The sequence below is a fragment of the Trachinotus anak genome, unplaced genomic scaffold (assembly GCF_046630095.1).
Source record: "Trachinotus anak isolate AG129_WGS33_773 ecotype Australia unplaced genomic scaffold, CSIRO_AGI_Tana_v1 ptg000008l, whole genome shotgun sequence".
NCBI lineage: Eukaryota > Metazoa > Chordata > Actinopteri > Carangiformes > Carangidae > Trachinotus > Trachinotus anak.
This window is the reverse complement of record NW_027273859.1, coordinates 14,980,945-14,994,305: the sequence shown is the minus strand read 5'-3', so window position 1 is coordinate 14,994,305 and position 13,361 is coordinate 14,980,945. Positions and strand designations below refer to the sequence as shown.

General features: G+C 39.1%; 1 protein-coding gene across 1 annotated transcript; it reads right to left on the bottom strand.

Annotated features, from left to right (window-relative positions):
- Window positions 1-87: 87 nt before the first annotated feature.
- Window positions 88-12,351, bottom strand: atp6v0a2b (ATPase H+ transporting V0 subunit a2b). The gene is made up of 20 exons (XM_071482931.1): window positions 11,791-12,351; window positions 11,364-11,442; window positions 10,842-10,939; window positions 10,551-10,688; window positions 10,322-10,419; window positions 9,231-9,357; window positions 8,024-8,106; window positions 7,814-7,907; window positions 6,864-7,076; window positions 6,338-6,488; window positions 5,742-5,881; window positions 5,459-5,616; window positions 5,165-5,255; window positions 4,561-4,679; window positions 4,253-4,463; window positions 3,988-4,107; window positions 3,759-3,878; window positions 3,521-3,638; window positions 2,012-2,183; window positions 88-1,905 (listed from the first exon to the last, which is right to left on the bottom strand). Exons 1-20 carry the CDS (start codon window positions 11,905-11,907, stop codon window positions 1,803-1,805), a joined length of 2,550 nt encoding a protein of 849 aa, XP_071339032.1. The 5' UTR covers window positions 11,908-12,351; the 3' UTR covers window positions 88-1,802.
- Between the last annotated feature and the right edge of the window lie 1,010 nt (window positions 12,352-13,361).

Below are 13,361 nucleotides of genomic sequence, written 5' to 3'. Positions count from 1 at the left end.
TACTGACTACCAAGCAAGCCAGTAACTTCCATGCAGAAATTCAATTATAGGCCCAAAAGGGGGAAAAAAACACAAAGCAAAAACAACTCAAACAAAAACAATTTATTATTTACATGATGATGAAGAAAGGTTTTTTTTTTTCCAAAAGAACTGGAGCATGGAGTGTTTGACAGTGAAACAAAGACAATTCTTAATATTAAAATGAACTCTAAGATTAGGGCTGTGTTAGAGGAAACTACAATACCCCTTCAACCAACCAACCAACAGTTCAGTGTTAATTAAGGCAAATGATTGCAAATTAAACATCACTCTACCCCAATAACAGTATTTGCCACTTGTATTACCAAGATAAGAAACCATACTGTTCCACTTTTAAAACTCAATACACCTAAAGTCATTACTTTCATTAACATGTGGCAGTACCTTACCATAGCAAACTTTGTTGCCATTGAAAAAGTGCTGACAAATCAATAAGGTGATGATGACGATGACAATTAAGTCTCCTTCCCTTAGAAAAAAAAATCCCAATACCAATTCCATACAATACTAACAATTCACAAAATTGGCAAATACTACTAATGTCTGACATTAGTACATAATTCAACCTTCTCCTAAGCAGATTTACTGCAGCCTAACCACTGTGCTTAATTTGGAAATAAGACCTTTTAAATTAAGGGGCTCTTGACCACCAGAGCTGGGTCAACAAATCAATTATTTAAGTTTTTCATGCATGGAATGTTTAATTGTACAGTAAGTGGACGCATAGGTAACACTGTGAATGCATAAAAATCATATCCCATTAACATTCATCTTTAATTCTGAAGTAACATCTTAAAATATAATAAATTAAAAAAATAACTCTGCCAAAGTATATACATCTCATCACACACCTGCCCAAGCACTTTTCAATACTGAAAAGTCAAAGATCCTTTGCAGTGTTCTGGTACCACAAAGAAGGAATACAAGGGGAAACTGAAGAATGATACAGTATGCTGTCATTTGGTTGTACTTCGATAAGGCAGTCAGTGCAAGAAAAAGCTGACTAAGAACTATGTAACTGAACAGTGGCTCACTATCCAGTGTATGGAAACCAGATCAGCCAAAACATAACAGCATTAATATACACACTTATGCTAAAAATTAATGACAAAGTAACTAGATACAGAAGAGAGGAAATGGAGGGAAACTGAAATAAATAAATAAAGAGATGACAGATGTTCTTTTATCTATCTATCTTAGTAAGTCCCATGAAAATGCCGAAATCAACATTACATTTATCCTATAACGTGTTGTCTGTGTAGCCAAACCTTGGGGTCAAACATTTGCTTATTACTGTTAAGGTATCTCATCCTAAAATCATATCTCTTCTACTTATTTATTCTACTTATCTATTCTTTGGGGGATGTGGTTCTCCATCCAAGTGACATCAACAACTGCTACCAAAAATGCCTCAAAAGAGAATTGATGGTTTTAAGTGTGCAAGTTAAATTTTAAATTTGAGACTGACACTATAAACTCACAAACTGTTCTGCAGTGAGGCATACTGATCCTGGTACAAAATACCCTCTGTTACAACAGTACAGTCTGCAATGTCTGTTCTCGAAACAGTTTGGAGGACAGTCCACAGTCCAAAGTTTGTAAAACTCACCATACAATTTCTTTGCATGACAAATTATTATAAAGATGAAAAGAAAAATCACAATCGCTTTATGACATGTGGAGAATATGTCTGTATGAGCACAGAACCCAGCTGGCTTGTTTTGGCTCTGTTGACCTCTTCACAGCATTATCAGATAGTCCCTTCACAGTAAGCCATCATGCTCAAAGCTGGAGGGCAGGAGGGAGAAGGAAAAGGGGCAAAACTTGATTCCAGTCCCACTGTAAAACTTATTCTGAAACTCCACCCTGAGGAAGAAACAAACAGGTTCTATAAATATAAAACACTGAGATAATTCAAAGGACTTTGGCCCTGTCAATGACACAAGTACTTTAGGAGTTACTGTTATCTTACCAGTGCAGCCGGAGCGCATGAAGGAATGCAGACAGACCCTCCATTACCAGAAGGATGGACACAGTGAGAACGGCAAACAGGCCAAACACAGGCACCAGGAATAAAACCCCGACAGCAGTGTCCATTCGAAACCCCACTTGCATCACCATGGTCCACAGCACCTCTGACAGTTCTGTGAAAGCAGAGAAAAGAGCATGTGCACCATCCTTTTATGCCTATGCCTGTACCTAATTTTCTCAGGCTTGTTGTCAATGGACATTTTTATTAATGTGTCTGGTCATGGTCAAGGTCGCAAAGTGGTTTGAAAGGGTTTAGCAGAATTGTTAAATAATTAAAGGGTTAAATGTGTTTGGTGGGACTGATCCACCCTTCAGACGCTTTCAGACACACACCCCACTCAGAATTTTTCTGTCAATTTCATGTTTGTTTTTTCGCGTTAAGTTTGAAAGGGACCTCAATGCCCATTTTCCTGTTGAAGTCATGCTGGTAATCTGATTAGATACGACCTATGATGATTTCTGCAACACTTCCATCACGGCTCAATAATGATTGGAAGCCATACTAACAGAATGGCTGAAGTGCACACACAAGGTTATATCAACATATTAGAGCTATGAAATGGCTGTTTGGTTTTGCCTTCTTAAGACTGCCCTGTAATCAGTTTTCCATTTAATTATAATTGTCTGTGCAAAATGAACTAAAATCAGTTTTAGTAACCATGAAATACTGTGCATGAACACATTTCCAGACATTCTCTCTATGCATTGAACAGTGTTTTCATTGAGGATTTTTTTCCTTCCTGGTGTAGCAAATGAAAAATATAACTTTATTTGTCAGACCATCATATACGAGCACCTAAATTTTTGACATCAGTTCATACAGGCTGAACATTTTGAGGTCTGCTTCATACCGATAACACACGAGCAAATGCAGAAACTGAAAAAGGGGCCATTAATGTTATTTTTTCCTGACGCTTGAGCGCTGTTGGAATTTATAAAACTAGTGCAGTGTCCCAGAAATCTAGGGAAATCTGGTACATAATAAAATTTATGAGAAACTATATTGGGGCATCTGCAGGGCTGAAAACTAAATTCACAACTGAAACCTCAGCAGGCAGCAGCATGACCTGTATACATGCTAACAGCCTCTACACCCTGCAGCTGGGTCACAGACAGCACACTCTATCACTCTGATGCAAGGCTGCGTTTGGACCACATGTGTGTTCATGCTGTAAAGCCCCTAACAACTGTGCGTTACAGAAAACGTTATTTACTGTAGATTTATGAGTGAACAAAGAAACAAAAACACACAGTGACTATCACCTCTCATTATGATTGGTTGTCATCTGGTTCACATCATGAAAGACAGAATAAAATAGAAGTGGCTCTTTGATTTGGAACAAAACCTGTATTATGTATAGTTTTATACATTCACTTTGCATTCAGTGTGTGATTGTACAGATTTGAAGGAGGGACAAACTACATGTGTAATGCAAACCATCATACTCACGGGCATGTGCCAGGCTGAGAGCCCAGAGCCTCAGGTAGGAGGCTGTGTTGGAGATGCAACCCAGGCAATACTCTATAGTGTGGATGGCCTGATGCAGGAACTCATCTGCAAAGTCAAACTATCACAACAACAAAGCAAAACTCAGTGTGACTGACAGAACCCTTCAAAAATAACAATGGTTGCTGGTAAGGATGATTAGGAGAAGTGGGTAACTATGCAGTTGTTCTGCTGTCCTGACCTCCTCTGTGTGGTGCTCTCCACTAGTGGAGAGATCACTGTGACTGCTGCCCTCCTCCATGTCGTGAGTCCTCATCAGGTAGAGCTCCTCCTCACTGCTACGGCGCACACGCTCATACCCCTGAGAACACATGGACAAAGTAATCAGATTTGCATATTTGCAGTCAGAGAATGAATATTTGGAGATCTCTATAGACATTCATAGGCAGACATGCATTTCAAACCCTCACCCTGTACATTCCAAGGCGGTGGCTTCCATTGTGAAGCCAATAAAGGTAGATAGGTTTCCCCAGGAGTAAGACAGGCACTGAGAGAACAGCAATGACCACCAGAAATACCTGCAGGCCAGCCTGAGAGAAGCAAAACAATATTGTATTGTATCTTTCTATCTCAGTGAGATCGGTGGTGTATTTTAAACAGTAGATCCGATGTGTTCAGTTAGAACAGATCTAAGTTCTACTGTCACAAGAGTGGAGCTTTACATCAGCCTCTCACCTGTCCTGGGTAGAGGGGCTGCACTGTATCACCCTGCATGAGGAACATGTTTATGAAGTGGATGAGGATGCTGGGAGCGTGTCTCGAGTCCTTGGCAGAGAAGACTAGCCATTTGTAGAATATCATGAACACCAGGTAGCCGAACAGGCACAGCAGGAACAGGAGCTCAGGGAGAAATACCAAGTACAGGTTGTGCTTTTTCCTAAAGTGCCTATTTTTGTTGACAAAGATGAGGCAGGCTATTAAAACCAAAACATCCAAAATACACACCAAAAAACAAATCAAAAAATGTACTAATTGGTACTTACAAGTGATTGTAAGTGCTGAGGATGACCCCAAAGCTCATGTGTACGATGCCCAATATCACTGACATCTTCATCTTATAGGAGTTCAGAAATGTGAGGCGGTTGGTTGCCAAGTTCCAAATCTTTGCAACAGAAAGATGACAAATTCTGTGTTACACAATGAGTTGTTTTGATTGGTAAAAGATCCACTCCAGCAATGCTGTTTAAATCCAATAAACAACAGGTAGAGTGGCTGTGTATGTTCATCACTTAATTATTAATTATGAATTCTGGTAATACATAATGCTCTTTCATAATTGCTAAATTAGAAATATTTTGTATGGTAAGTGTATTTAAGTATCTGACCAACTTCATCTGCCATTTCTGTAACTGATCGAGCAACTAAGTTCTTCTTGCTGGAAATGAATGACATACAAAGTGCTATTTAGCAATTTTTTTTTTATTATTGTTTTCAGCTATTTGGTATGCACACAAATGTATCCTTGTTAATGCATGCATGTGTGATTTTAAGTGATAAAATAATAAAATCATCAAATCTATGTATATGAGGCATTATATGGAAAATTATGTCACACATGACGACTCATCTTCAATAATTTCTACTCACTGGGTCAATTCCCAGAGGGTACGGTCCCTTGAAAACTCCTGTAACATTTGGATCCAGAGTAAGAAAACGGTTCCCCACGAGAACAGCTTCGCTGTTAGGCACAAATAAAGCCACCAGTGTGTCAAATGTATGTCACTAGGAAACAAATCCACACACATGATCTTATCTTTATGACTTAAGCAGGTTTTACACAGGTTGTTCATTCAATTTCTTAACAGCTAAAACAATACTTATGCACTTCTGAGCCTGCTTTGCTGTTTCATAATGACGTTCCTCTTGTAATGAAGTACTCACTTCCACACTTTCTCTCTGAACATGGCCTTCACACTCCATCCAGAACCAAAGATGTTCAGGGACTTTGAGAAGCAGTCATTGTATATCAGACCAGTGTAGATGGAGAACAGGCCCATCATGAGGATGATGTAACGCCCCTCAAAGAATGTGTTCCAGATCTGCACATGCACAACAAATCACTCACACTTCAGACACACTGCATGCCAAACACTGGCATTTGGTTGGTTACTTAAGTGAGCTTTTAAATGAGTGTTAATTAAAAATAGCTTTGGAGTGCTCTCACCTCGTTCCTGGTGTTTTTAAGTTTGCGGTTGTTCTCGTACAGCACCATCCAGGCAGCAAAGAGAGCCATGATAAGTCCATGACCCAGGTCCCCAAACATCACAGCAAACAGGAACGGGAAAGTGATGATTGTGAAAGGAGCTGAAAATAAGTGGGAGAAAACCAAAAGGGGAAAAAAAATACTTACATAATGTAGCATTACTAAAATTAAAAATATAAGGCAACAGGACCTTTAAATCTAGAAATAACACAAGACATACAAATAAAAAATTAATTGGCAAAATTGAAATAGAAAAAAACATTAAAACTGGGAAGATTAAATATCTATGATGATTTCAGAAAGACTTTTCCATAAAAGTCTTCTTTTTCAATAACTCTTATGCAACACATACATGTTGCTGTCACATCTGATACAGTGCAGTGAGACCTTGTAAAATATCCAAACAGATAAATAAAGTGCTGGCTTTGTTTTGGCCTGTGCAGATTTTATGTTGAAGCCTTATCTAATGATGCATCTGTACACATGCAGAGAGGAAAAAAAAAAAAAAAAAAATCACAGAAAAGTAAAAAAAGAAAGAAAAAAGAAATCTCACTCACCAGGGTTGACCTCCCTGTAACTGCCCACTCCATAGGCATCCACAATGTTCTGGAAGCCAGAGGTAAATTTGTTGGTCCTTATCAGGGTGGGAGGAGTGTCGTTGGTGGGAATACGATTGACAAAGGAAGGCACTGTCGCTCCGCTTTTTCTCTGAAATATCAAAGTTAAATCAAAATGTCAGCAAATTACCATAGACTGATTTCACTGTAATGTCTTGAAATGTCCCTTTGTGGCTCAGCAGTTTTGAAAAAATGGTTTAAAAAGAACAAAAATGAACACTTAAGTGTCTCTGTCCTCCTCAGCCTGCAAACTGAATTAACAGAGGTCTTTCAGTACCCCCAACAAGTCATGGAAGAAATTATTTTTCTTAAACAAAAGAGGGCAAAATAAAAGCAATTCCTCATACAGTGTGTGCTTTTATGATAACAATATCCAAATTCATGAAGCAGCTGCCCCGGTTAAATAAACAGAAAATGAAAACCTGCAGTGTGGCCAAAGTCAAAAATTGAGCAAGAGTTTCCTCACCGATCCTTCTTCTAGGGCTCTCCGCAGGGTGGGAATGTCATTGACAGGACACCACACCTCAGCAATCAGACACTTGTTAGTAACATCAAAACTACACAGGTTCAGAATATAGTAGATGGCCTTCATCTTCTTGACCTGGATGACCCAGGTGTAGACGGATTCTGAAGCCTTAATCAGGACCTGTCTCAGGTAGTCCTCTGTCCTATGAAGTACCTGGACACAGTAAGAGTGATACATCATATCAAAAGATATTCAAGACTTTCAAGAAAGGTTTATAAAACACACTGCATTTTTTGAATTTCTATGATTATCTATGGAACATTAACACAGGGAAATAAACGTTTCCATTTTAAACAAGAGGCATTTTGAGTGTTTGTGTGTGTGACTAAGTGACCTAGAGATAAGGAAGACAAGAGGAGCAGTCAAGAAAGGGGAGAGGATAAAAATTAAAAAAAGAGAAAAAAAACAGTTCAACTTTGAGCTGAAGCCTCATGTTGATCATGTGCTAATGGGGTGTGTGCAATTCTATTTTTCAGTCACAGTGGGTTAAAGGTCACAAATGATTCACTTTGCACTACCCCAGACAGAAACTCAACTGACCCTGTAACTGGCTCACAAGAGGAACAATTAAGTTAATCTTTTAATTTTGTTCTTTACCATAAGAAGTCCATTTCAAAAGAAAACCTCTTACTTAATGTAACGTTATTCACTGAAAACAATATTTTGTGCTGGCTTGTTTTGGAAAATGTTGCACATCTTTATCTTAACCCCCCACCCCAACCCCCCACCCCCACCAGAAGAGCGCCTATCTCATATTATCTAGGTTATATTTTAACAGTGAGATGACATTTAAAAGTAAACCTTCGGTGAATGGCAAACAGTATAACTTCTTCTTCTGTCACTAATTAAACATCTGCATAATTAGATCATTTAGAAAATGTGAGACATACTGTGTGCAGGTCCTGAATGCGAGTTCTCAGTCCTTCCACAACATCATTCCTCTCCTCATTGTTACTGGGATAGGGATACAAGTGACAGTGGTAGCTATAGAGAGAAAAAGTATGTTACTTAGAACTCACTATTAAATAAAAAGAAAAAATAAGTCTTTTTTTCTTACATTAATCAAGCAACCATGGGATACAGTTTTGTAGAATAATTACCAGTCACAAATTTTTTTCACTTTCTGGCCAATTTGGTCTCCCCAGTAAGAGATCAGGAACACCACACTTTTGGTAGGCTCCCCCTGCAAAAAGAAAATAAGAGGACGTGTTGTATATCATTGATATGATAACAAAACGAGAAAAGTGTCACTTTAGGCCCACAGTACATCTTCTATACTGTGGGCCTAAAGTTGTTTGTTACGTAAACAAAATCGAACAAGTACTTGAGATTGAAAGTTCATTCATGATGTTGGAAACAGCTGCTGGACAGCACTGATTTCTCTGATTTTTTGAAAAAGCATGACTGGTGGAGTTTTTAGCTTAATGTCAAGTTTCCTCATTTCACACCACTCAGTAACACGTTAACACTGCTTGTGAATTTTCTTGTGAAAGTCCATCCTGACATTCCACCAGTGATCAGTTGCAGTCCTGCATGCCTGCCTTCTGGCCAAGCAGAGGAAATGGATAACTGGATTAGTGCTGTCACTCAGTGTGAATGGGCAGGATCACTGCACACATTGTTTATGAGAACAGCAAGGAGGACGAGAACAGACTTCACAGCAGCTTCACCCGTGTCATTTTCAATACTGTAGCATCATTAAACAAATATACATTTGGTAACCGTTTCAGGATTGTCCTTTTCTTTTTGTCATTTACGGTGCTCTGGTGACAGTTTCTCAATCAACTCTACTATGGCAGCACTTCTTAAACAAAGGGGGCTGACAATGAGATTTTTTTGTAACATTTAACACCATGTAATCTCAATCCAATGTGTGTTATTTTTCTATCATGATAAATTGCTGTAACAGCAAAATAATTAAAAAGTTGACAATACAAACTATGTGGTTAACAAGTATCAGGTTATCAATTGTTTCCATCGTTTTACATCAATTCTGAATACCTACAAAAACTATGGAAATAGAGTTTATAGTTTAGTCCCACAAAAATCCTTATCATGTGAAGACACAGAATACAAACAGAACCAAAGTGTCTTATCAAAGTTGACTTACAGTAAATCAAATTCAAATTATTCTAGTTTGTCTTGTCTCAAACCAAGTACCTTGCATTTAGGCAATTTAGGAAGTGACACAGTAATTCATGAAAATATTTCTCCTGCCTTCCCTGTTGAAATTTTAATCTCACACTGTAACTAAAGTAATTCAACCTTAGCATAAACCATGGATAAAGTTAGCCTTGAGAAACCTACCGTGTCAGGATCTTCCAGATACTCCTCGACCTCAGCATAGCTGAGGATGGTGTAGCCTTTACAGACTCTCCAAAGCATCCGCTCAAAGGCCTCGATCTTCACCCTCTGAATAAGGCCAGAGATGAAACTGCAAGAGAGCGAGGAGAACATTCACCAACAGCTGAACATTTACATACAGTACATACTGTATATCTACAAGCGATATTTGAACCGTTAACTTAAAAATGCCACAATAATGATAATTATGATAAAAACACAACCATTTTAAAATAATTCAAAATTCAGCTTGAAAATAGTTAATGGTCCTTTCATAAATATATTCTTGAAATTCAAGAAGGCGTCCTTGTTCATGTATCTACATCACAAAAAAACTTTATGTAAAATAAGATAAGATTACATTAGTTTTCTCTTCCTTTCATCATGAGCTCCTTCTTAGGAATGAGGGAAACAGTGTGTGTTCTTGCATGTGTGAACATCTTCACTGACACATGTGCATGTGAGCAACTAATGTCACAGTGACCATAGTTTTGCTATTTTACATCGTTGATGTCACATAACATAATACATGCTGCCTGCTGTAGCTGTGACATGTAGCAACAGCATGGTGACGGCAGAGACATGCAGCTGTGAGGTCAGCTGTCTTTCCTTTGAGAACTTACTCGTGCTCCACATTCACAATCAACAAAAACTCACATTCAACCAAAATTATGTTCCTTTTATGGAGTATAGAGTATTCCCACAACACTGGATTTGTATGTGCAGCATGATGTTGGCAAAGAGCCACAGCAGCATTTCAGTTATTGCAACTTGTGAAGCTTGTCCCCGTTGCCAGACAGGACACAGAAAACTATTTATGAGGAGGATGTAAGTGCAACTTGCCTCATTTGAAACTGTGCAACTTTTTCCTCAAAGATATTGTGGCTGGGAAATCACATGTTATACTATTTCATTTTTAAAATGAGTTGTGAAAGCTGGTAAACCGTGACATTGCTAATGCCTACTGTCAACTCAAAAACAAATCAAACTTCAAGTCCAAACACCAACATAAACATAATGCTGATATGGCTAGCGGCCAGAATTTCATCCCTCACCCCAGTTTGGCTCCTAGCCTCTGCATGCTGCTGTAGTCCATCATTGTGTCTTTCTCTAGGAAGGGAAACTCCTCATACTGTACTTGTAGGGGCTCTCGCTAAAGGTAAAGACAAGACGCAGGAGGGTAAAGACAAAATTTATATTGCAAAAAATAAAAAAAATCCTCCCTGAATAAGATGAAAATGTGGATGTAAAGAATCCAGTCACATTAGGGCATGACACACTGACCTCAGAAGATCTCTGTACAAAGTTGCGGGTGATGCGCAGCATGTGTGTGTACTCTGTCAGCTCCAGCAGATTCTTCTGCAGCTTCTCTTTATTCCTGGTGACCTCACCTAACTCCACTTCTAGCCTCTGTAGCTGCTCCTGTAAACATATAGATACCTGGTGATCATAGGAATGACTGTAATATAATAACAACAATAATAATAATAATAATAATAATAATAATAATAATAACAGTAATAATAACATTAAATTCAAAAATGATAAATAATAATACATAAGAAAGTAACTAACCATTATTGTCATGACATGCTTGGGCAGAGGAGCCACTGGGTTCACATCTCCTTCTGGCAGTGAAATGTCAGCTTTCTTGATTTCCCTCAGAAGGTAGCCTGTTAAAAATAAAGAACAATCTTTTCTAAAACAAAAAAAAACTGTTTCAATTTGTTTCAAAGTTTTCAAATACCATGACCAGCATTTGAACAGTAAAGGATTTGAAGCAAAGCCTAACAGTGTGTTATTCTCTTCCCCTAATCTAATAATAAAGGCTTTAACTAACCAAGGAGGCAGTTCATTCAACTAAATTTACAACCAGCTGACATTTCTCATGACTGTAATGTCACTGGCTCTCAATTCAATTCAAGGAGAAGGCCCTCTGTGGTTTCATGTATTCCTGCTTTGCTTCAACAGTCCCATCACAGCTTTGTTTTGGTCCAGTCTGAGGACAAAGAATTTAATTTCCTGCCCAAGGCTAGACTGCAGCTAAAACTCAATAACCAAATAGAGAGCCTTGCTGGTAAATGAATGTATGCTTACCAAGGATCCTCTCCATCTCCTCACATTTTTTGATCTCGTTGACATATTTCCGCTGGAACGCGTTCACACTGGGATTGAGCTGAAACAAGTGCAAGACACAATCAAGAATTGAACGATTAACAATCTTCATCCCCACTCGTCACCCTCAGGACTAACTATCATAGACCACACAGGAGGTACCTGTGCACCAGCGTTTTACCACAGCTGTGCTCTATGGGCTACCGATGACTCCCTTCTGTATGTTACAAGAAAAGCTGCCACATCTGCTTTGACAGCCATTAAAAGCCAGTGACCAATGGTATCTATACTAAGCAAACCGGTCAAGTTAGATCCACTTTGTCGGGTGTTTTCGGTCTTAGCCAACTCAGCAGTAACTTTTCAGAATTAAACATCACTGAGTTTGAACACGGTTTATTTTAAGACTTACATCTCTGAACTCCACCAGCCCCAGCTCTCCAAGTTCACTGATGCAGTCGTATGCTGACCCAGACTGCAGAAACAGCTGGGCCAGACACATCTCTTCACCCCGGAGCAGGGAGCACATTTTGACAGCTCGCTCTGCTATTTCCCTGCTCAGCCGACGGGCTAATATTAGCAAGCTAACTACTGCGGTTTCTGTAAAGTTAACGTCAACGGCGGCCAGAAAAGTCTTTCTTAGACCTTTTCATGTTTAGGTTTCGGTGATACGACGCTGTTTGACTTGCACAACGCAGACTTTAGATAGCCGTGGCCACAGCACAGGCTGTTCCTGATAGCTAATGAGCTAGCTGAGCGAACTGTTTCTTAGATTAAAACATTTAAAAAAACTTGTTTAGTCGAAGTTCAATCTGGAAATATGAGGCCACAGGTGTTAAAGCCGCTAACGTAGCATATCCAAATATGTGGTCCCGACTCTTCTCATAGTTTGTGAAGTTTTAGAGGACGTCTGCTCGTCATGTCCACAGTTCTCCACGTCACTTCACTTCACACTGTTGAATACGACCAACTTCCACAGTGGAGAATAAGCCTTTGACCAATCATCGCCCCCCGCCGGAGTCTGCGCACTACATGGGGTTTTCAGCCCTCAGCGCTGACTAAAGGCAAATATATACGCCAATGGTACACAGTAATGGTACACACGTACGCACTCAGTTGTATGTAGATGTTGGGCCTAATGACTTATTTGGCGACTTTTCGAAGTGGAAAAAAATACAACTCCTGTAGAAAACGGAAATTAAAATTACCCTTTCTTCAAGTGTTAATGTACTGTTACTTTTTATTTCATTAACTAGGAAAAATAATGCAAAAGTGGCATGTGCAAAAGCTTGGTCACCCTGCTAACTCAGTACTTAGTGAGTGGAAACATCCTGCTTTTGGAGAATGGAGTGAATTAAATTACTGGTTCTGGTTACAAATGTCGTGCAGTCAGTCAAGAAACTGACCTGATAAAAGGTTGGGCACTACAACAGCACAGTGATCCAAATCATACCTCAAAATCCACTATGAACTACTTCAAGAAACACAAGATGAAGCTTTAGCAATGGCCCTCCCAGTCACCTGGCTTTAACATCACTGAAAATATGGGTGCAGGTCATAAACATGGTGTTGGTGCGGGACAGCCTAAAGATACCTCAGTACTTCAAATGATCTGCAGGGAGAGAGGGTGAAAATTCTGACGAGAGCTGTGACATCTGCTAAAGGGGAGGTTACTAAGTACTGCCACAACTACTCGTTTTCTCTCTTTCAAGAAGGTGATACTAAGGTACCAGAAAAAATGAGGGGAAACAAGGAGAGAAGACAAATTAGATTTTTTAGATTTTTTACTTCCCCTGTCCTTTGGAACAATAGCTAGAACCTCTGTTTTGACCCAATTCAGTCAATTTAAATATTAGGTCACCCATACAGTGAGGACAGATGAAGTAAAGGGGTCTAGAATCATTAAGAGAAGCAGCAGCTTTATGTTTGGTGTTGTCTGCACAATACTGAAAAAATATTGTGCTTGTGGATGATAACCTGCCA

What these genes read in the sequence shown, in the direction of transcription:
- atp6v0a2b (XM_071482931.1), bottom strand. Translation starts at nt 11,907, where the DNA reads ATGTGCTCCCTGCTCCGGGGTGAAGAGATGTGTCTGGCCCAGCTGTTT. An exon ending in GGCTGGTGGAGTTCAGAGAT is followed by an intron (nt 11,443 to 11,790) that starts GTAAGTCTTAAA and finishes CACTTGTTTCAG; the next exon opens with CTCAATCCCAGTGTGAACGC. An exon ending in GCATTCAGGACCTGCACACA is followed by an intron (nt 7,077 to 7,813) that starts GTATGTCTCACA and finishes TACTGTGTCCAG; the next exon opens with GTACTTCATAGGACAGAGGA.